Genomic DNA, 24,349 nt, shown 5'->3' with positions numbered 1-24,349 from the left:
AAATTTTTCTTGTTTCCTGAGGTAGGCCTGTAGTGCTATGAACTTCCCTCTCAGAACTGCTTTCGCTGCATCCCATAGATTTTTGTGTTGTTGTGTGTTCATTTTCATTGGTTTCCAGGAAGTTTTTAATTTCTTCCTTGATCTCCTCGGTGACCCATTCATTGTTTAATAACATGCTATTTAGCCTCCATGTGTTGTAATGTCTTTGCATGTTCTTGTTGCAATTGATTTCTAGTTTCATGCCATTGTGATCTGAGAAGATGCTTGATATGATTTCAATCTTCTTGAACTTGTAGAGATTTAGTTTGTGTCCTATCATGTGGTCTATCTTTGAGAATGTCCCATGTGCACTTGAGAAGAATGTGTATTCTGTAATTTTGGGGTGTAATTCTCTGTAGATATCTATTAAATCCATTTGGTCTAGTGCTTCATTTAGAGAGTCTGTTTCCTTGCTAATTTTTTTGCCTAGAGGATCTATCCAGTGCTGTCAACGGGGTGTTGAAGTCCCCTGCTATGATTGTATCTTCCTGTTGGATAGGTCCTTTCAATATTATGTAGTGGCCGTCTTTGTCTCTAGTTATGGTTGAAATCTATTTTATCGGATATGAGAATTGCTACCCCAGCTTTTTTTTGCTTTCCATTTGCTTGGAAAATTTTTTTCCATCCCTTCACTTTCAACCTATGTGAGTCTTTGGAAAATTTTTTTCCATCCCTTCACTTTCAACCTATGTGAGTCTTTTGTTGTGAGGTGGGTCTCCTTGTAAACAAGATATAGATGAGTGATGCTTTCTTATCCAATCAGCTACTCTGTGTCTTTTTATGGGAGCATTCAATCCATTTACATTTAAGGTGATTATTGATATGTACTTATTTATTGCCATTTTTGTTTAGTGTGGTTTTATTTTTCTTCCCATTTCTGTGTGGTTTTATTTTTCTTCCCATTTCTACTGCTAATTTCAGCAGTCCTTTTAACATTTCTTGCAGTGCTGGTTTGGTGCTAATGTATTCCCTTAGCCTTTTTTTGTCTGGGAAGCTCGTTATTTGACCTTCTATTTTGAATGATAGCCTTGCTGGGTAGAGTAGTCTTGGATTCAGATTCTTGTTTTTCATGACTTTGATTACTTCCTGCCATTCCCTTCTGGCCTGTAGTGTTTCTTGTGAGAAGTCAGCTGAGAGCCTTATGGGGTTCTCTTTGTAGGTAACCTGTTGCTTATCTCTTGGTGCTTTTAGGATTCTCTCTTTGTCTTTAATTTGTGTCACTATTTTTTTGAATATATTCTCTATCCCTTGCTCATTTTCTTCTTCTTCGGGGACTCCTATGATGCGAATATTATTACGTTTCCAGTTGTCCCATAGTTCTCTTAAGCTGTCTTCCTGTTTTTTAAAAGTTTTTTCCTTTTGTTTTTCTGATTGGTTGATTTTTTCTACCCTGTCTTCTAATTCACTGATCCGGTCCTCAGCTTCGTCTACTCTGCTTTTTAAACCTTCCAATGTGTTTTTCATTTCTGATATGTCATTTTTTATCTCTTCTTGATGGTTTTTAATTTCCAATTGGCTTATTTTCAGTGTCTCTATGTCCTACTCATGCTGTTCAGCTTCCTCAAGATCATGGCTCTGAATTCTAGCTCTGTTAACATGCCTAACTGCTCCACATTGATCTCATCTTCGGTGGAGGTCTCTTGCTCTTTCATTTGGCTTCTGTTTCTGTGTTTCACCATTTTGGCTATCACAGTGGGCTTTGGAGCCTGTCAAGTTTTCCCTGTGGGTGTTGGTGTTCTGCTGTTTGTGGCTCCCTCTCCCGTGTTTAGATGAGCGAGGGCGGACCCACGTCAAACACCACTGTCAAGTCTTACTTTCCTGGTTAAAGTTGCCAGCCCAGGAAAGGTACTGTTATCCTCTAGCTTTTTGCCTGGAGGCTAGCAGTCGAGGTTACTTGATGAGTTTTGAGTTGTCAGTTGATTGAAAAACTCCCTCAGGTGCTCAGAACACAGGGGCTTTCACGAGAGTGGGGCAGATGCTGGTTGTTAATGTGCTTCAATTAGCACTTCAATGGCCCACAGGGTGGGGTTGGATCTCCGAGGGAGGGGCTGCTGCCTCTCCCCAGAGCCCTGGGAAGGAGCAATGTGGCCACCGTCCTACGTGCTGCACTCAGCAAAAGCTCTGAGCGCCCTCCAAATTCCGAGTGTCCCCACACAGTTCCAGTCCAGTCCGCCCTCCGTCTGCCGGAGCCCAAGGAGAGTGGCTGTGGCTGTTTCAGCCTCTGTCTCAGCTCTGAGCTGTGGAGCCGCCTGGGAGTGTGACCCGAGGGCGCCGCTCCAGCTAAGGCCGCTGCCGACTGTGTGCTCCCAGCCCCGTCTCGCGCCTTCGCAATCCTACCGGGATGGAGTCAGTGTCCCTCGTTGTATGGTCCTCGCACGCTGCTTTTCTGTTGCTTTTTCCCATCGATTTGTCTGTGTTATAGTTGTAATTCCAGTTTGGTTCTGGGAGACGGTCTGTGTAGCTTCCGTTCACTCCGCCGCCAGTTTTCTGTCTGGAATACGTGGAAGAGAGGTACCAAGCTAGAGCCGATTTCGTGAAGGCCTGCTCGCCGCACGGAGAAGCTTTACCATCTCACTGACTAAGGACAAGGTCAGTCGGTTCCTGCTCCACGCTGAGGGCAGTAAGGAGTGTTGGCAGGAGAGGGTCGTGCACCCTCAGAACGAGCATATTCTGCACGTTTTGCTTTGGGCGTGCACCCCACATTTATTTATAGATGGATGACTAATCCCCCTGAGGGAATCGTTGAAATGTACTTGATAGGAGAAGCAGGAAACCAGTCATGGAAAGGAGTTAGAAGAAGAAAAAGTTTGGGAGCCTCTCTGCTGAGAAGTTTCCACCAAGGGCAACAGTCGAACATGCCTGAGACCTGAGGTCCTCGCCTTTCCGTGGACTAGTGGCTTCTCCACTTCCTCGTGGTGGTGAAACAGGAGCCCGATCCCCAGTCGGACACCTGGGGCTCCATCGCAGCTTCGTCCTGGGCTCTGGGCTGCGGTGCGGCCCGGACAGAATGCAGAGCCTCCTTCCACTACCCGCCAGCCTGCGCCCACTCACATCTTTGTTATCAAGTCCCTCCATTTGGATGAAAGTCTGCACAAGTCCAAGCGTCATGTCAGTCATTATTCCTCTGCCATTCTTCCTGCAGCAGGTTCTGTTTTCTCTGCTTGTGTCCACTTGTCCTTCCTGGCCTCGGACACCCCCTGCGGGAGCCGGTCTCTGGCAGGAAGACGTGTTAAGACCCAGAGGTTTCTGTCAGCTTCAGGAGACTGGAGACCATAGCAATGATCTCATTTCCATTTTAGGAAAAAGAGAGTATTTTAGCAAAGAATGACAACTTATAAGACATCTTCACTCCTTGGCTGCTCACGGTTTTATGTAAGAGACTGTGATCAATAGTGGTTTGTAGTCATCTCCGAAAAAAAATGACACCCAAAAACTAGGCCTGTTGCACCAATGAATATATATGTGATATATATAAAAGCACACGTGTTATATATAATATACACATGAATTTCTGTGGTGCAGACTGTCAGCCCAAACCATAAACACGAAAATTGACAACAAGACACATCAGAAAAGGCAGAGCGGCTGGGAGTGACTGATGTGTACATTTCCTGTGTCCAAAGAGACGGCCTGTGTCACTCACCCAGTCTCCGTGACGTCCGTGGGAGGTGGTCTCGCCACCGCCATCGTGCAGTGGAGACGGTGCAGGGGGTGCACGAGCCAGTGATGGAGCCAGAATGGGACCCAGGTCCTCCCACCCCCGCCCCCGCTGGCCGCTCACCCAGCACCCGCCGGCCACCAGCCTCAGAAGGAGCAGGGTGCTCGGAGGTCCCGTACCCCACCGCCAGGCCCTCTGAGGGTGAGCTGGGAGAGCACGGCACTAGGGTAAGTCCCCAAATACAATTTATGAAGAAGCAGCAGCATCAGACCTGTTGCTCTTACGTCCCGAAGGGAAGACACCCCGGCCTCTGTCGGCTCCTCGGCAGCTCAGTCTCTGGGTGCGGAGACGCTCACGGGTCTGCTCCGCGGGGTGGTGGTCTGTGCACACCCGGCCTCCCCGCTCCCTCCCTGCCTCTCAGCCCAGTGACTCCCGCCAGCAGGGAGCTGGCAGAGTGAAGAACAGGGGGGACCAGCCCGACCCCGTGCGGCAGGTGGTGCGGCCGGTGGTGCGGCCGGGGCGCCCTCGCGGTCTGTCTCCCTGCGGGCGCAGGGTCAGCAGGTGCGTCTGTCCGCGCTGACTGCTGACGGCTCCGCCAGGCGGGTGGATACGGGGGCTGGCGCCGCCCACACACGCACGTTCCCCGAAAGGAAACCTGAGCCGTGGCCGGAGCTCTGCGCTTCCAGGCCCCTCCGGCCGCAGACGCCGCCCGTGAAACTCAGACGTGGGAAAAGCTTCCGCGGGCCGCCGGTGGTGAACCGTCGAGTCTCCTCGTCTGTTTGCAAAGCGCTGACCTCGGTGCCTTCCTGCTGTGAAGAATAAGGACCGAAGGTGGTGTTTCATGGTGTTTCTCCGCCGACGTCCTCTGTCCGTCTCAGTCCAGGAGGCGGCGTCTCTGGGCTCACGGCCGGCGCCCCGCTTCCCTGCGTCGGATCTGGACGCCCGTCTGCTCGCAGGACTCCCAGAACTTTTCTTCTTCTGACTTAGCAGAAGATTTAATTCCTAAATAGAATTCAGGTGGAATGAAGTCTGTAGATCTGGCTTTATCAAGTTTTAAATGAGGTTGGCCTCATTTTACATTTCGTTTTCTTTGGTTCTGTGGTGGGATTTTCTCTCTGTCAAAAGTAGCAGCCACAGGAACCCGGTTAAAAGGCCGACAGGCCCCTCCCACCCTGCTCTGCTCCCCCCACCCACACTCAGCCCCTCCCCAAAGCAGGACGTCCATGGCAGCCCAGGTCTGGCCCCACTTCCCCCGGAAGTCCTGTCCTGTCCTGAATGAAGACTTAGTAAAAAGAGTCACTTTCCTTGTTCCATCAGAAAGACGTTTGTGGCATCACAGTGTACAGGACGTTACAACTTCTGAGCTTAATGAACCCCGGGCGAAAGTCCTTCGCGGGCACAGCCCAGGAGGGGTGCAGCCCAGGACGGGCACAGTCCTGGATCCCAGGACGTTCGGGGGTCCCTAAGGGCTCCCCACAGCACCCAACCTTCACACCAAGGGTTTGCTCAGCCTCCTTCCCTCTGACGCCCCTCAGCTTCCTCTTGCCCGGATGGAACAGCTCAGCCAGGATGCGGCCCCCAGAGGGGCTGATGGCAGCATCTCAGTGCAGGGGCTGCGGCCTGGACTGTCCAGCGCAGAGCCTGTGATCTGTGTGCGTCTGAGTCGCAGTCGGTGAGGGGACAGAGACCGGCCTTGATGCAAAGCTCTGTTTGGCCAAGTGTCTGTGCCCAGGCCTTGAGAAGCTGAGGGTGATCGAAACCCCCCTGGGAAGAAGTATGTCAAAGAGATTAATCATCAAGAAAGCAGAGTGCCACCTTTCTCTGTCCGTGTGATCATTCTCAGCGGACACGCTCCTAAGAGAGCGGAGACGCCTCCCCAAGTCCGGCTGCACAGCATGCTGAGGTCCCGGAGGCGGCTCTCTGAGTGCGTGGGTGATGCTCACTGCACACGTCTCCAGCTGCCCTGAGCGGAAGCACAGTCGTCAGGGTCTCGCGGGCAGTGGGGTCAACGGCGTGCGAAAGAGCTGTCTGCCGGCCTCTCCTCCGGAGAGAGGGATCGCCATGGTAACACTGCGAGAAATAACGGGTCACGTTTTATCCTTGTGCCTCGGGCCTGTTTCGTTAGGTTTTTGTCAGAGGTGGATGCCGCTGTAAAATGAAGAGCCAGGCATTTCAAAGCTCATCTCGCTGAGAAAGTCCGGGCAAGACGCTGTGTGGTGCGATGTGCGAAGCAGGGAGACAGGCCGGGGGCTCCCACACGACCGCAGACCTGCTCAGGGCCCACACTGACAGTCTTTTGCAGAGTGTGGACCTGACTCCCACGGCCTGTGCTCCTGCAGCATGCGGACGGCGGCAGCCTGTTCGCACAAGCTCAGCGGGGACGCGGGTCTGTCAGTTTTCAGGGAAGATTAACTGCTGTAGGAAAAAGTTCTTATTTCATTCCAAAAATAAATGTGCAATAAGAACGCATAAAATATTTAAGCATCCTGCTTAGCTTTCTACTTTTATACGACTGTGTTCAGTGCCTGCCTGTTTATGGAGGTGAAAAATGCACCTTGGGGGACAGTGTCGTCTTGCAAAAGAGGCGGATGCTGGTCAGCACTTAGCTGTGCAGCTGTGGTGGAGGTCAGCGTCCACCGTGGTGTGGTTTCTGTGATAGCAGCCCAGTTGTCAGGGGTGAAACTCCGAGAGGAAGCAGGTCACTCTGTCTGATAGCCACAGCTGCGTGCATGCGTATACCTGTGTGTGCATACATCCACCTACATGGACATGCACACGTGGTTAGACACCCTTTGAAACAATGGGGTGTATCACCTCCCCTTTTCTGAATAGAATCACTGTCACATAAATGGAATATGGATGTATTTCAGCATAGCATCCTTCATAAATTCACAGAGGGTGACTGTATTAGACTTTTCACAAACTGCCATGAATTGTCTGCATTTTCTCTTCTGTTACATACTGAGTGGCTGTGTGGGTAGCTGGAAGTTCAAATGCTTTTGCCCTGATTGTGAACTGGGTCCCAGGGTTGCTGTAATGAAGTGTCGCAGACCAGGTGGCATAAAACTGCAGACATCATGGACCCGCAGTCTGGAAGCGAGAAGTCCCAGGTTGAGGTGCCCGCAGGGCCTGCTCTCTGTCCCAGCCTCTGGCGGCTGCCGGCCGTCCCTGGCCTGCGGCTGCACCGCCGAATCTCTGCCATCATGAGGCCTCCGTGTGCCTGTGTCTGTTTTCTTTTCTTTAAACAATTTATCTTTATTGTTGAAAGTATTACAGATGCCCCCCCTTTCTCCCACTGACCCCTCCTCCCCAACCCCCCTTCACCACCCTGTTGTCTGTGTCACTGGTGGTGCACCTAAGTCCTTTGGTTCACATGTGCCCATCGCGGCCCCTAAGTAGCTTTTCCTCGAAGGCCTCTTCACTCCCAGGGCACTTGGGGTGCACCCTGTGCTAGGAGGAGGGGAGAAGGAGGATCCAGACTGAAATCAGGTGAAGAAAACACTTCTGTGCAAATCATGGGGCAGGAACTGGGGAGTGGAAATCATAGTAGCTTGATAACTAGTAGCGAGGAACAGTTTCAGCCTGAAGTTTGGCGGTTTTGTTTTTGTTTTTGCCTTGAATTATTTCCTCTGATAAAACATTTTATTTTTAACTGTATAAACCGAGTCTGATAGAGCCTGTCTCCAGGGTGAAGGGCCAACCAAGGACGTCCCAGACCCCACGGAGCTGGTTGAGTTGAGGAATAGTTTCTCGAGCTACATGACACTGTCGGTGACAGACACAGGCTGCTTGGTGCCCAGACTGGGCTGTGAGCTGCTGTCTCTCTCCCACCTGTCGGCCGGCCGCCCCATGTGCAGGAACAACAGCCAGCGTTTGCTGCTTGCTGATCACATTCTGTGCCGGGCTCTTGCCATGCATCATGTCCTGCAGCCCCAGCAAGCGGCCAGACTGGCCGGGACAAGCCGGAGCTCCAGGCCTGTCTGACTCAGGTGTCCTCGGGAGAAGGTGTTTTTAATCTCACTGGACAGTTGAAGAAACTGAGACTAAACTGCCTGCTTCTCAACGCAGAGAACTTTCCATAAACCCAGCTTTCCCCACAGTGACTTCTGCTCAGTGGACAGTGAACTCGTGTGTGGAGTTGACATGTTCTTCTGGTTTTAAACTGTTCAGATCGCCACAAATTTCGATGTGCATAACATTTCTTTCCTTTTTATTTTTTATACTGTGATGCTGCTTGATGGGAATGAAACATGTAGAAGGCACTTTGAGCTGGATCTTTAGAAAAAAGAGTTTTCATAACTTGCAGAGCTGCCATAGGAACACGATCGGGAAAACAGACTAAAGCAGCTGTGCACACGGGTACAGTCAGACTGTTCTGCCTGCTCTTGGGATCATCAGTCACTGTCCAAAAGATGTGCTGTCTGACTCTTAAAGAGACCATCACTGTATTTCCAGGACACGGCAGGCCAGGAAAGGTACCGGACCATCACCACAGCCTACTACCGCGGGGCCATGGGCTTCATCCTGATGTACGACATCACGAACGAGGAGTCCTTCAGCGCTGTCCAGGACTGGTGAGTGAGCACTGAGCACCGTCTCTGAGAGGGACGGTCTCACTTGAGGCTGCCCCTCCTCAGGTTTGAATGGCAGCCGTCACAATGTAACCTGTTTCTTACACTCTCATCCCAGCCGTCACAATGTAACCTGTTTCTCACTCTCATCCCAGCCGTCACAATGTAACCTGTTTCTTACTCTCATCCCAGCTGTCACAATGTAACCTGTTTCTTACACTCTCATCCCAGCCGTCACAATGTAACCTGTTTCTTACTCTCATCCCAGCTGTCACAATGTAACCTGTTTCTTACACTCTCATCCCAGCCGTCACAATGTAACCTGTTTCTTACACTCTCATCCCAGCCGTCACAATGTAACCTGTTTCTCACTCTCATCCCAGCCGTCACAATGTAACCTGTTTCTCACTCTCATCCAGCCGTCACAATGTAACCTGTTTCTCACTCTCATCCCAGCCGTCACAATGTAACCTGTTTCTCACTCTCATCCCAGCCGTCACAATGTAACCTGTTTCTCACTCTCATCCAGCCGTTACAATGTAACCTGTTTCTCACTCTCATCCAGCCGTCACAATGTAACCTGTTTCTCACTCTCATCCCAGCCGTCACAATGTAACCTGTTTCTCACTCTCATCCAGCCGTCACAATGTAACCTGTTTCTCACTCTCATCCCAGCCGTCACAATGTAACCTGTTTCTCACTCTCATCCAGCCGTTACAATGTAACCTGTTCTTACACTCATCCCAGCCATCACAATGTAACCTGTTTCTCACTCTCATCCCAGCCGTCACAATGTAACCTGTTTCTCACTCTCATCCAGCCGTCACAATGTAACCCGTTTCTCACTCTCATCCAGCCGTCACAATGTAACCTGTTTCTCACTCTCATCCAGCCGTCACAATGTAACCTGTTCTTACACTCATCCCAGCCATCACAATGTAACCTGTTTCTCACTCTCATCCCAGCTGTCACAATGTAACCTGTTTCTCACTCTCATCCAGCCATTACAATGTAACCTGTTCTTACACTCATTTCAGCCGTCACAATGTAACCTGTTTCTCACTCTCACCCCAGCCGTCACAATGTAACCCGTTTCTCACTCTCATCCCAGCCGTCACAATGTAACCCGTTTCTCACTCTCATCCCAGCCGTCATAATGTAACCTGTTTCTCACTCTCATCCCAGCCGTCACAATGTAACCCGTTTCTCACTCTCATCCCAGCCGTCACAATGTAACCCGTTTCTCACTCTCATCCCAGCCGTCACAATGTAACCCGTTTCTCACTCTCATCCCAGCCGTCACAATGTAACCTGTTTCTTACACTCATCCCAGCTGTCACAATGTAACCTGTTTCTCACTCTCATCCCAGCCGTCACAATGTAACCTGTTTCTCACACTCATCCCAGCTGTCACAATGTAACCTGTTTCTCACTCTCATCCCACTCATCCTGCATAGCAACCAACAGCAACAATACTCAACAATACTGGGGTGGATCGGAAATGATTTTGGTGATTTTCCTACATGTTGTTCATTGAGTGCTTGGCAGCCTATCATCCTTACCTCTGTGGGGACAAGTCCATTGCTTCAATTTTTCAAAAACCTATTGAATAGCTGGGAAGTTGACTGGTCTATAAGGGTCTGGAAGCTGAGCCAGGGCCCAGTGTGTCTGCAAACCCAGGCCGGCCACTGTCTGCTCTGTGAGTAGTTTCCGGAGGACAGAGCCAGACTCCGGAGCTCCCGTCCGGGAGGATCTCACACAGCAGCAGGGCAGCTGCCACAGGTGCCCCCTGGCCCACGGATCCTGCACAAGTTTGCTGATCCCTTGTCTGGGTTTATGAAGTTGTTTTCAGTTTCTCTTTTGATTGAACCGTTCCAAAGAACTGGGATGAAGGGAGAGAGAAACCGAAGCCTTTTCTGACCCCGCTGCATCGCCCTGTCTGACGGCTCTCTGCAGCGTGGCCGTGGTTTGTGCAGAGCCCACCTCCACGGCTGTGGCTGCACAGCCTGCGTGACCAGCCCCTGGGCAGGTGCCGTGCTTGTGAATGCAGCCGCCAGGCTGAACAGGGATGGTTTGGGGGAAAGCAGAGTTTAGCTGGAGCTCCGTGGGGGGAAATGGGGCTCCCCCAGTGGGGCCGGGAGTGAACAGAGGCCTTGTCACTGCTGCTCCAGTCACAGCTCGTGTCCGCCAGGAAACAGCAGTGCAAAGTGGAATAAACCACGTCCTTTTGTTTGTCTGTTTCACATGACAGTGTTGTCCAAACGACATTTTTACACATGTGTCAGCTCAATGACAGCCAAGTGCTGTTCAGTTTTAATTGTGCATTTGAGAAAACACCTACGTCCTTGTTATTTACACACACACTCACACTTACACACCAAATAGTTAGTCCCATTCACAATAGCAACTCCAAAGGGAACTGTGTAGCTGTAAACTGAAACAGACAAGCTTAGGACGTACATGAAAAGATTGTATCTCCCACCGACAGCCATGAGAGAGAATTAAGTACCTCTTTTAGGAGACTGAATGTAAAAATTCCAGTTCTCAAATTAACTCATAAACTCAAGGCAGTTCCCATTAAATACCAACAGGTTTGGTACCAAGCAGACTGAAATAGTCCAGACATAGACACGAATCTGTATCGGGATCTCGTTCATGATAAAAGTGGCGTTTCAGATCGCGAGGGAGGCTTGTCCCAGCAGCGGTGTGGTGACGTGTGGTGGTTGCCACAGACTCTGGCTCAGGTATTGCAGTCAAAGTGATCGTTTTAAGTCTGTTTGCTCTCAGGAAATGTTGAGACTCGGGGCTCCTGGGCGGGACGTGGTCATGGATCAGGTTCCCCACGTCAGGGTCCCAGATGCTGTTTCACCTTCTCTGTGTGACCACCGAGGATGCAGGAAGGTACCTGGAGTTTACTGAGATGCGAGTGGGCCGGGGACTCCATGTCGGTGTCCGAGCCCCGCAACAGAGGGGACACGACGCCCACCCTCCCCGCAGTGGGAGTGTGACCTCGTGGGCATGGATTCGGGGTCCACGCTCACCCTGAACTTGGGCACCAGGACTCGGAGCTCTGCAGACTTCAGTGTGTGTCCACCTGGCCCGGCACCTCCCTTCCTGACCTGGACTGTTTCCGGCCCCAGGGAGGCTCGGCCCTGAGCTGCTGGGTGTGCTGAGGAGAAGGTCTCCGGCTCCTGCCCTCACCTCACTTATTCACACTCTGCTGTTCACAACACGAGGAGCCACAGACACAGTGGTGGCTTCACGGCAGGAGGTTTGTTTTAAACACCAGCAGACTGAGGGTGAATTCGGACACCATGGTCGCCCCAGTTTTAAGAGCTCCCTCTGTGAGGATCAGGGAACCATGACAAGGATGAAATTTCACCTCGAATATCCTCACCTTCACATTTTCTCTTTCTTTTCCTCCAAAAGTGTATGATGACATTACATTCGGGTGACCTCACGTTAAACGTGGAGGGACTCAGCCTAATGTAAGAGCTGAGAGGGGTGAGCATTTGGAGGGTCTCCTACTCTTGTTCAAGGGCCCTGGCACCACACCTTCTGGTCTGTCACAGCTCGGGGGGGACAGTGACAGGCTCAGGTCACAGTCATGTGACCACCAGCTTCACACTGCCCGCCCTGGGCATCAGGGGGCCTCCTGCCCCGGGATCTCAGGACGAGATCTCCTACTGTGGCTCCGACCCAGCACAGGACCGTCCCTGTGCAGACAGCCCAGCCCGCGCTCAGGTGAGCTTAGAGGATGCCTGGCTGCTTTCCGAAAACCAGAGTGAACCCCAAACGGCCTGTTCCCCAGTGTCCTTTCCATAGATAGCCCAGGTGCAGGGACGTGTGGGGGTGGCCTGGGAACGGGCACTGGCTTGAGGAGAAAGCGTGAAGTGGGCGTTAGCGCTGAAGGTGCAGGGTGTTCGGAGGATAGGAGGGGCGTCCGGAGGCATCCTGGGGCGTCCTGGGAGCATCCGGGGGCGTGCGGGGGTGTCCGGGGGCCTCCAGGGAATGTCCGGGGGCGTCCCCACTGGAGGTGCAGTCACTGCTCCAAACGCTGATGCGCAGTCAGGGCGGGAGCCGCGGCCACTGGGAAGGTGCAGATCGAGCGACAGACCTGGGCTCTGGGACAAAGGCGTTTGTCTGCTGCTGGTTCTGCCCCTGGTCCGTGCAGCTCTGTGTCGCAGTATCGCTTGCGATGCCCACATTTTCTCAGGATTCCCGTGGTTTCCGGCTGTGTTCATGGCCCTGGTCTCTCTGAGATTCGCTGCCTGCATTGGGAGACTGTCTTGAAGGACAGTCCCAACCGTCATGTCCTTCTCCGGGGAGGGACGGAGATGAGCTTCTTCTCCATCCCGATGTGCGGCATGGGGTCTGGGCGGGTGGTGGTGAAAGCAAATCTGGGGGGTGGTCATGATCCTACGTAGAAAATGGATTCCAGGCTCGGAAAGTGAACAGTCACCCTAGCGGCCTACTTGACCCTTATTGGCGTCTGCAGGTGGTCGGTCAGTGGTCCTCGTCCGGTGGGCTTGGGCGCCTCAGGGAGTCCTTCACTCTCCTGGCTCAGGCTCTTGGTGCCACGTTCCGGGGGCCGGTCAGCAGGAGCGTCTCCGCACTGCTCTGTGGGTGAGGCCCGGCCAGGTCTCCAGGTCAGAAGCCGCGCACTCTGCCCCGGCCCTGTCCGGGAGCATCGGGTCCTTCCCCGGCCGGAGGGCTCCGGAGCCCTAGTTGCTCCTTTAGCACCAGGGTGAACTTCGTCATTAAGAGAACTACCCTGATTATCAGTTGTAAACCACAACCCCTGCACAGCCACTTTCGACATTCGAGGAAAGTATTTACACGAGAAAATTAGGAAGCAGCACAGTGGAGGGTTCTGTTTGTCACCAGGGACGGTAGGTGGCATTGATGTGTGACCCCAGTGACTTTGGACAAATCCATGAAGTGTGGTCACAGCCGTCCATTCCCAAAGCAAGAACCACACAGCCCGACCCAGTGCGACGTTCCTGACTCAGCTCTCGTGTTTCGGGGTGAACCGTGTCCTACAACCTGACTTTGACACGTAAATGTCAAATAGAGTTTTGAATCTTCTTCCTTCCCAGAGCACCCTGAGAGCAGGTGAGGGAGGAGGGACCATAGGGTCTGAGTGTTTCCTCTGTGGTTTCCAAACTATTCTATACTCACAGCAACTAAAAGATTTTTGTTTCTTTTAATCCTCACCTGAGGATATTATTTTTTCCATTTATCTTCAGATAGAGTGGGAGGGAAGGAGAGAGAGAGAGAGAGAGAAACATCAATGTGAGAGAGACACATCGACTGGTTGCCTCCTGCACAACCCCAACCAGGGCCGGGGACCAAACCACAGCTGAGGTACGTGCCCTTGACCAGAGTTGAACCCACGACTCTTTGGTCTGTGGGCTGACACTCCAACAGCTGAACCAAACCAGCCAGAGTGCAACTAAACGTTTCTGATTAGTCTTCAAAATATTTGTCTGCCAGCGTTAACCGAGGTTAAGGGCAGGGCCCCACATGAGCTTGGCTTCACTTCAGATACTCGTTGTACGTTTGGGTCCCCTGGACCACCTCACTGATGACCAGCTGGCTACAGATTCGGTTTCCTTTGACTACTTCTAGATTCCATAATTCACCAGAATGAACCTGGGACCCTCCAGTCCACCGGCCAGGCCCTGACCAGATTCTTTATTACATTCATTTATTTATTCATAAATAGTAAGCGCTTCCATTGTGCCAATCTGTAATGCACATTACAAAACACACAGAAAACCAGATGCTGAAAACTGATGGATTGAATATAAATAGAGCTTCGAATATTAAATTACATTATATTCCTTGTGGAGACCACTTTGTAGAAAATGTTCCTAAACAACCTCATCAGGAAACCCTGAAAGGCTGCAAAAGTGGTGCCCACCTGCCACAGCAGCAGCTCCCACTACAGCAGCTCCTCCTACAGCAGCACCGACTACAGTGACACCCACTACAGGAGCACCCACTACAGTGACACCTGCTGCAGCAGCACCCACTACAGCAGCTCCTCCTACAGCAGCACCGACTACAGTGACACCCACTACAGGAGCACCCACTACAGTGACACCTGCCGCAGCAGCACCCACTACAGCAGCTCCTCCTACAGCAGCACCGACTGCAGTGACACCTGCTACAGCAGCACCGACTACAGTGACACCTGCCGCAGCAGCACCCACTACAGCAACTCCTTCTACAGCAACACTAACTATAGTGACACCTGCTACAGTGACACCAACTACAGCGACACCTACTACAGTGCCACTGACTACAGCGACACCTGTTACAGAAACACTTGCAGCTCCCCTGGGCCACCCATCCTTCTTACTTCATGTCACTTCATCTCCCTTCCCCTTGGCATTTCTTCCCACTTTTGCTTTTGTTGGCTTCCTCAACTTTGCCATTAAAATCCGTTTCATTGCCACTGAAGTGGAATGTGGTGATAAGGCCAGTACACAGGGTCTCGTGGGTACAGCCCTGATCAAAATGTCAAACACTCTTCGTTTTGTAGAAAATGGCAGAACAACAAACATCCTTACCTCCTGTTCCATCCCTGACCCCGTCTCTCATCAAACACCTTCCCTCAACTTGAATTTTCTGGGTCGCACTGGGCTTGGTCCTGAACATGGCAGCTCTGATGGTTTGTCGCCTGCATTCAAGGGTTAATATGATGGGCCGAGCCCCAGCCGGAGCCTCCTCACTGCATATCAAGTATTTAAGCAGTGAGAAAAACGGGTGCCCTGCTAGAATTGGAATTATTTTATCTTTCTGTTCTTCATAAACTGATAACGTCGAAACATATTAATATGGTAATTTATGCAAATCTGTCCTCGCAGTTTGTGTGCGGAGGTCCGTCCTTTCCAAATCGCTGGAGCAGAGAATTCTACATCCTGTGACCTCATGAGAGGTTTCGAAAAGTATCAAAATTGACTTAATTTATGTAGCTGGATAGAAGAGCTTATTTTAGGAAAAACTTCCTGAAGCCAGAAGGAAATGTTGCCTTTTTGAAAAGTTCTCTCTTCAAACCAGTGGAGGGGTCTCGGGGGAAGAGCAGGGCGGGAAGAAGGCCGATCGTGGTCGAGGCTCCGTTCACACCCCCCCCGAAGTCCCTCACTCAGTGAGAGAGGAACCCCACACCGACTGCAGCCTCGGAAATCCACAGCACCTCCCGACCTCAGAGGGAGAGAATCCCGCTGGCCGGTGGTAGTGAGGATGGGGGGGGGGGGGCATCCGTAGACACCGAAGGACCGTCCTGCCCTGGGACGTGCACCGGCCGTGGTTCTCCGTCCAGACGGTGCAGCAGCCCCGCCCGGCACCACTCAGGGCCCTTCGTCCTCTGCCCGGCTCAGAGCGTCCCTGCCACCGGGGCCCCAGCGTCGGATCCAACCATATCTCCCCCAGTGATGCTACCGAGAGGTTGAACTGAAGGATGGAGCTTTGACCCAGGCAATTTTAGTCACACCTCACTGGACTTAGACTCTCAGGGATTAATGATAACATTCTGGGGAAATCCATAAATGTATTTTATAGAGCTTACTGACTTTTGTATATTTACAGTTTGCAGGCTGATTTTGTATGACTGACCCTCTCCAACCCATCGCTTAACGGGGACAGTCTGTCCCGTGTACTTTTACTTTGGATGGGATCTGGGTGCTACATTTTTCTCCGGTTTTCTCAGAAACCCCGTGGTTCAGGTGGAAGCGCAGCCCGGTGTGTCTGAGCCACAGGATTCAGACCCCAGTCCTGGCCCAGAGCGAGGACGGGACCTGCTGCTGAGCTGGCTGCTCCCCGAGGCCAAGGCTCCTTCCAGACTCCGCCAGGGCGGACACGGGCCTGGCCCCTGGGTGGGATCAGGTGGTTCCCCTGGAAGGGCAGAGATGCAGGGACGAGGTGTATCACCCGCCTGCCTTTGCCACGGTTCCCCGGACCCACCAGGTCCTGCTGATGGAGGTGACGGAGCAGGACCCACAGATGTGTCCTCAGACAGGCGCCGGCTCCGTCCCGGGCGGGACAGGACTCTCCCGAACGGCGGCAGCAGCACCCAGAGCTCCTTTGAAATGAGGCAGTGGGTGCGAATTACATCTCCTGGTTTTTTGGTTCACTGATGAGCCTTCTGAATTGGTAGAATGAGAAGAATGTTGAGCTTGTAAGACTTTCAGAGGAGATTCAATTCAACCAGCAGGAGTTCTTGTTGTTTGTTTGTTGTTTGTTTGAAGAATGGAGGGGTTTTGCATGGCCATCACTATGACAGGTGCCACCAGGGGTCAGGCCCTGGTTCCAGGCCAGTGTTGCAGAACCAGGCCTTGTCCCCAGGGCTGCCTGCCCGGCAGCCTCTCAGCCCTGGCCTTCCTCTGTGGGGGGCATGCCAGCCCCCGTCCGAGTCCCCAGCCCCACCCACAGGCGGCTGTTTGGGGAGTGGACGGGGTACACAGACCTCCTGCACCTTCCTTCCTTCCGACCACGCCAGACCACGGGGCATCACTCGAATGTGTGGGGCTCCTTGCTGCCCCCCTTGTCCCACCAGAAGGAGGGGTCTTGTCCTTACCGCTGACCTCTAGTCCTCTTCCCCTGAAGCTCACGTCCAATCCCCCCCCCCCCGTGACTCTGCAGGTGAGTGCTGCCTCAGGTGGCCTTGCGCAGGTGTTCAGGGTTCGAGTCTCCTCCTCGTCTCCTGCTCTGTCGGGTGCTCCCTGGGGCCCCCTCGCCAGGTCCTAAGCACTTTTTCCATCCTGCTGTGTCATCACTGTTACTCTTTCGTTCCCTCCACCAGGCTGGGAAGTTTGACCACTGAATACGAATCACATTTATCCCTGTGTCACCCAGAACCTCTCAAGGAACCTCGCACTGAGCAGGCCGCACTCCACGGGTGGACGGATGAGCGGACGGATGAGAAAACATTTGTTGTCTGCACTCTCTGCCTTCTGCAGGGCCCACAGCTGGCTGCTCCCATGCTTCCCAGGGCCCGGTTCGTCCGGTTAAAACGAGTCATCGAATGTGTACATTGATCACTGATTTGCTCGGGTGGATGGGAATATTTGCACTTTAGAAGGAGAGTTTTATATCCCCACACTGATCTCCCATTTCCAAAGGACTGATGACGAGTGTCAATAGGAGTCGTTTGTCCTGCGTTGAGGCTGGAAGAAGAAACAAGCAAACAAGGACCATAGCAGCCCTCACTCCCTTAGGAGGCAGGTCGCCTGGGACACGGCAGGCGCTCGGGGCGTCCTTGACACCCGTGGAGCTGCCGCGCGGGGTGGGGGAAGCAGAGACGTCTCGGGGGCAGAGAGGCCGCGTGCCCTGCAGAGTATGCTCTCTGGGCCCCGGGAAGCAGCCACCTGACTCCCCGAGAGGCAGAGGCCGGTGCACACGTGTACCCAGCACCCCGCGCTGTTTGCAGAGCCACACGCTGCAGCTTGAGCCCACGCGGGAGGACCCCACGCGGAAGGACCTCCGTGTGTGACTTATCGCAGCATCGCGGCCCAGAGCACCTCGTGGTAGCCGCTCAGGCACCACCTGGGTCGGGCGGCTGGGGTGTGGGCGTTGGGCCTCAGCTTCTGCGGCTCAGGGGGCATCCACACAGTTACTCTGAAGTCAGGACGCCCAGGTCTGTGTTCCCGAAGTCAAAAGATGGGTCACGAACATACAGTCTGAGAAGATTCTGAAACGGTGACACTCTGCAACTGTGAAGAGGTTATTATGTTAATAATCACCCTTGGCTTTTGTTGCACTGATTCCTATTTCTGGGTCAGAAAGTACTGGGTTGGCTCCTGAGCTTCATGGTTAATTTGTTGAACAGGAGACACTGAGACGGGCCAGAGGACAGTGGGAGCGGAAGCCGTGCACTGGGGTGCTGTCCCCCTGAGAGTGAACCTCCTGTCCCCCTGAGTGAACCTCCTGTCTCCCTGAGAGTGAACCTCCTGTCTCCCTGAGAGTGAACCTCCTGTCTCCCCGAGAGTGAACCTCCTGTCCCCCTGATAGAACGTCTGCGAGTGGGCACAGCGCTCACCGTGACACCTCCGTGCTGTTCTCCCTGGTTTCCGACCACATCTGCTGGGTGACACTGTGGGGCACAGCGCTGAGCCTCGGGACAGCAGCTGCAGGTTCTGACGGACGTTGCGCGGAGCTGCCAGGTGTAGCCAATGACAGTGTGAGCTGTCGAGTTAAATGTTACTTCAGACAGACAGTGGATGCATTTTCAGTGCACGTATCCTGGGCTATATTTGGGACCTACTTAAACTAACAAACTACTTGGCATTTTCTGAAATTCCAACCTAACTTGGCGCCCTGGTGTTACAGTACTTGTTCTGTAGTGCTCTGTCCACAGCTGGGTCTGTGCACAGAAGCACTCACGGGCGCTGTGCACAACAGAACACTCACGTTGAGACGTTTTTCTACTAAACATTCCCTTTCTGCCGCCTGCCTCTCCCATTTTTCTGGAGGTCCCAGCTGGTCACCAAAAGCATTTATTATGTAGTCAAAATATTTATCATTCCTGGCAAAAGCTCATGAGCCTCCAAAGGCTGAGGTGGGAGGCGCCCGCGGACAGAGCGCGATGTGTGCTGGTGCCCGCCCCGTGGCCCCCCACCCCTCCTCGGAATCTGCGTGTAGTTTGTCAGCTTGTTCAAGTGCCCTCCCTGCTCATCCGCAGTGTCACGATTCTTTATCCTGGGGAACATAAAGTGAAGCTCAACAAATCTAACGATACCCAACACCATGGCATGAGCTTTGTAAATATTTTTAAAAGCACAGCCTATATTACAGCAAGACCATAAAAAAGTCCGCGGGCTTAAATGGCTTCAAATCATTTGTTATTGCCTACGTCCAACTCTCCTTATTAAATAAACCCCTTCGTTCTTTGGGGCAAAGAGTAGACTCGTGATGTTTGAACAACAAGGGCTTCCTGTCCGTACATGTGGCCGCATGGTAAGTGCCTGGCGGATGAGCAGCAGGGAGGGGACTGCCCCCCCGACCACGCAGGCCACACCGGCTAGTGAGGGAGCCTTCCACGGGCACCCAGCACCCACAGGAATTTCAGGGGAGATGGATGATCTGTCCGTCCTGAGAGAGGGTTGCCAAGTCTCAGTAAGAAACATAATCTACCTTTTTAAAACATGATTTTAGCCCTGGCCGGTTTGGCTCAGCGGTTGGAGCGTCGGCCTGCAGTCCAGAGAGACCCGGGTTCGGTTCCCGCTAAGGGCATGTACCTCGGTTGCTGTTTGTCCCCGGCCCTGGTTGGTCGTGTGGGTGGCAGCCACTCGATGTGTCCCTTCACGCTGATGTTCCTCTCTCTCTCTCCCTCCCACTCTATCTGAACGAAAAATGGAAAAATGTCCTCGGGTGAGGATAAAAAATAAAAAAATTAAATAAAACATGATTTATTGATTTTTTAGAGAGGAAGGGAGTGATAGAAACATTGATGTGAGAAACATCTATCAGCTCCCTCCTGCATGCCCCACACTGGGGATCAAGCCCACAACCCGGGCATGTGCCCTGATGGGGAATCGAACCAGAACCTCTCAGTCCATGGACGGCGCTCGGGTGTAATCAACCCTTTTAAGCACCGAAATCTGTGCAGTTTCTCCTTGTCACTGGCATCACCCTCACGTGTCTTTCTCTCCAGTGGACGTTACCGTTGTCCAGCCTGTGCCGTCGCTATTCAGGGGGTCTGGGAAGCACTGATGTCCAGTAGGAAGTCACTGAATTGTGAGAGTTCAGTGAAACTCCCGTGTGTTCACCTGGGAGGAGTCAGACCTCTGACTGCGTTGGCTGGCTTAGGGCCCAGCCTCAAATTTCTCCAAGGTCCCTAAACCGTGTGTGTGCGTGTGCGTGTGCGTGTTTGCATGCACATGCACCTCTCAGAACTTAAATGCACATCGATAGTTAAATATGTGCATGTGCGTATGTGTAGATACCCATTCAGAAAGACTGGAAGGAGGTTTAGGGACCTGTTCTGAGGCGCGGCGGCTGACTGTCCCTCAGATTCAGGCACTTTGCGGACGGGACGGAAGCCGCAGGAAGGCCCTGGCGCCTCTTCAATGGGCTGGTGGAGAATCTCGAAGACCACAGCTCGCGATGGTGGAGCCAGAGACGGAGGGAGCCTGGGCTTCTGGGCGCCCCCGGGAAGAGTCCGCACCCCTTGCTCAGCGCTCCTCTGGGAGCTGGTGTGCGCGGGGAGTACACTCTGTCCTGTGAGCCAAACCGTGTTTGCTCCCGGGAATAGCCTCACCCCTAACATCAGTTATTAGAACTGTACTTGCACCTATTCACTTTTTTTTCTGTTCTGTCCTCTCTGGACGGCTCCTGTTCTTCACCTTCCCCCACCTTTCCTTGCACAACCCCGGTATTGAGGACTTGGGGTTCCTAAAGAACTCCAGGGTGGTTGGTTTCGTGTGAATTTTCTCCTCGCGAACAAGCTCTCGTCTCGCACCCGGTAGGTGGAACGTGCCTCCGGCCGGCCTTGGCCAGAACCCGCTCACTGCTGACGAGTCAGCAGCAGCAGCGGACACGCTGGGCCGACTGGCAGGGAGTGGATTCCAAGTGCCGCACGGGACCCGGGAGCAGCCAGGCCACCACCACCGCCACCGCCCTCGGCTGCACACGGCGGTGAACGCGGGTCCGAGAGAGGACACCGCCGCCTGTGCACAGTGAACAGCGGATCCCTATTAGACTGTCGGTGTGTCGTGTCCAAGTGGGTCATAGTCGTGGGAATGACTGCCTGGTGTTTTACTTTTATCCTTTAGCTGAACAAAGTTTTCAGTTTTACTATTGAAAAAATATTTTTGCTTCCATCACCATGATTCCATTCACACTTTTTAATCTTGAGGGGTTTTTAAATCAAATTCTTCACTCCATTGGGAATGCATGGTTGTGTATGATAAGAAGTTATTTCATCCGTTATTAATCTGTTTCTCAAGCTTTTCGTATTTGTCCTTGATTTCATTTCGCATGGTGTTGTGATTTATTAAGATATGCGCTCAGCTCCATTCCAAGGATCTCTGCTCTCCTCACTGCCTCGGGTCTGCTGCTGCTGGTCACACAGGTCAGCCCTGGGCTCGTCATCCGTGCTCACCTTCCCTCGGGCAGGGCCACTTCCAAAGGCCAGAGTTTAGAAAAGATAAATAGGAAGGTTCAGCCGGGGTGGCTCAGTGGTCGAGCGTCGACCCAGCACCCAGAGGTCGCCGGTGCGATTCCCGGTCAGGGCACACGCCCAGGTTGTGGGCCCGATCCCCTGTGGGGGGCACGCAGGAGGCGGCCATTCGATGTTTTCTCTCATCAATGTTTCTATTTTTTCCCTTCCTCTCTGTCTAAAATCAACAAAGAAAAATATAATTAGAAAAATTGGAAACTTTTAGGTTAAAAAGTCTTTGTAGAAAAGAAGGAAAGAAATGAGATCTCTGCCTTCCGAGAGTGAGGACAAGATTTCACTCCGGGTCCTTTGAACATCTGTGGAACGTGTTTCCTCCTGTGGAGCTCACTCTATTGCATGTAGCTCACTGTCAGCCACATCTTCATTTTGAAACAAGGTCTGGAACTCGTTTGGAAACGTCCTCCGTTTAGGAAGACAGGAAGGTGTCCCTCGCAGGTCTGGACGGTGCTGTGTGGTCTGTGAACGGCCGTCCGCTGAGTCAGGAGCCCGGCGGAGGTGCAGGTGTGTGGTCCGCGGCCCCCTCCCCCGCCCAGCGGAGCTGCAGGTCCCGGCAGGTGCTCCGGAGCCACTGGCTGAAGGACGGACGGAGTGTCCTCAGGCGGGAGGCGCAGCGAGGTCTGGGGGGACCCCAGCTCCAGGGCAGGGAGGCTGCAAAGCGGGGGAGCAGGGGACGGACAGACTCTGAGGCTGGACAGGGCCCCGGCGATGTGGGGACGGGGAGCAGCTTCCTGCTGCAGTGAAATTCTGTGAGTGGGGAGCTTATCGGACTGACCGGACCTAGTATTTGTGATCTGTCGGATTCAGAATGCTGAGCTGACCGGGCTGTTTTAGATAAAACTCCGAGTGAATGGTTCTCGTGTAAGTCGGGTGCAGCTGCGGATTCTGCTTCGTGTGGAGACTCCTGAGGCCTCTGTGCACCACGGCCTGCGGTTCTTCTCCGACTCAGAGGTGAGCCATCTGCTCAGGACTTCAGACTTTTCATACCCTAGTTATACTGTTATTTCGGAGACTTTAAAGAAAACAAAACTACTTTAACTCACTGTATTGCTCGAAGCAAAACTCAAGAGAACCACCTGCTGAAGTCACTTCTTGAATCTTGTGACTTCTGCTTCCCGAGCTCTGGAAACAAGCGGCAGGAGGGTCGTGAGCGGCCCTCCCCTCCGGAGGCCAGGCCCAGTCCAGGGCCCGCTGCGGCCCCCCCACAGGGCTGGGCGTCCTCCCAGCCCCGCCGTCCTCGGGGTCTTCGGAGCTCAGCCCACGCGGCAGCTCCCCCGGGACCGTGTCGGAAGGAACGTCCGAAGGAAGCCCTGGCGTTGCTCTGGGTAGAACAGGTCAGGATCCAAGTGCAGAAAACTCATCGAAGCCACAGCTGTGGCAGAGCAAGGACACGGCTCTGTGCAGACGTTTGCACGCTCCTTACATTCTTGCCCTTTGAGGGTCAGACCCCAGAAACTCGGGGAAGTCTCAGGGGGAAGTCTCAGCCTTCGTCCCTGCCCCGGCCTCCAGCTGGGCCCTGGTTGCTGCTGCCCGTCTCCCGCCAGGAAGTGAGGCCGCCCTGAGGCCGCCAGGTGGGGAGCCTGAGCTCGGAGGGTCTGCAGGCCACTCTGCTCCGGTCACCGCTGCCCACCGTGCCGTGGCTCTTCCGACTGAAGCGCAGTGTTGCTGGGACAGCGCAACTGCTCACCAGCTGCAGGAGAATCAGGGAAGTTCACCCCCATCCGCACCTGTGCCGGCCCCTGAGGCTGAGGCTTTTGTCTGCCCAGTGAGACCCCATTTCAGGCCCTAGGAAGGTTCACCTGGGCCTTAAAGAGAGAAGGAGTCGTTTACAATACTTTTCATTCTGCCCTGGCCAGCGTGGCTCAGCGGTTGGAGTGTCGGCCCACAGACCAGCCGTGGCTTCAACTCCAGTCAAGGGCACACACCTCAGCTGTGGTTCAGTCCCCGGCCCTGGTTGGGGTCGTGTGGGAGGCAACCAGTCGATGTGTCTCTCTGTTCCTCCCACTATCTGAAGATAAACGGGAGAAATATCCTCAGACGAGGATTTAAAAGAATTTATTTTTCATTCTTATTGGAAAAGTGGTTAATAGGATGTTTTGAGCTTATTTAAACTTCCTCCAAGATGATAAATATTCATCAAATCTGTCAGCTATTCTAAACTTGATGTTTTGCTGAGAAACGAAATAAATTGTCTGCTAAGGGGGCGTCTCGTCTGGGGAGCAGCCTGCGCAGTGTGTGGGGTGGGGCTGGCCGGCACTCTGCTCGCTCTGTGAGGAGCCATCTGGGTATAAATCCTCACTGGGGGGTTTGCTCGTTGGGTTTAGAGACGAAGGGTGAGTGAGAGAGACATCGATTGATTCTCTGTCGTATGCGACCCAACCGGACAGAGTCCGCAACCTGGGTACGTGCCCTGACCTTCGGTGTACGGGACGGCGCTCCAGCCCCTGAGCCTCCTGACCTGGGCTGCAGGGTAGCTTTTACCTTAACTGTAGAATTAATTGTCTCTGACCCAAGGGAACAAGAATTAAAAGGAAGGACATTTCTCATATGCCTGTTCCTAATTCCTGAATCATAGATTTTAAAAAATAGGCATTTAAAAAAAATAATTTTAAAAAAATGCCCAGTAAATTGTTATATATTTATAAATGAGGTAAAACCTGAACCAGCCAGAGTCCAGTTTCCCAGAACCTCCAGGTTCCCTGAAAGTATTCAGATCCAGAACTAATGCTGCACCGTAAATATTCTCCTCACCCCATGGCCTCGGGAGGAAGGAGGGGCTCCTGAGCCCTGGACCTGGGCCTTGGGGAGGCCAGAGACTGGCCGCAGAGACCCCGGAGGGATCTGGTCTGCCTGGGACCAGAGGGGGCCAGAGAGAAGGGCCCCCCCTATCGAGACAGG

General features: G+C 53.0%; 1 protein-coding gene across 1 annotated transcript in view; it reads left to right on the top strand.

Annotated features, from left to right (window-relative positions):
• The window catches only part of RAB3C (RAB3C, member RAS oncogene family), a 112,606-nt gene that overhangs the window by 51,600 nt on the left and 36,657 nt on the right, over nt 1-24,349 (top strand). The window contains exon 3 of the mRNA XM_036280454.1: nt 8,153-8,271. Coding sequence (XP_036136347.1) covers nt 8,153-8,271 — 119 coding nt within the window. The remainder of the gene's footprint in view (nt 1-8,152; nt 8,272-24,349) is intronic.

The sequence above is a fragment of the Molossus molossus genome, unplaced genomic scaffold, assembly GCF_014108415.1.
Source record: "Molossus molossus isolate mMolMol1 unplaced genomic scaffold, mMolMol1.p scaffold_m16_p_3, whole genome shotgun sequence".
In the NCBI taxonomy this organism is placed as follows: Eukaryota; Metazoa; Chordata; class Mammalia; order Chiroptera; family Molossidae; genus Molossus; species Molossus molossus.
This window is presented reverse-complemented; position numbering and strand designations above follow the sequence as displayed.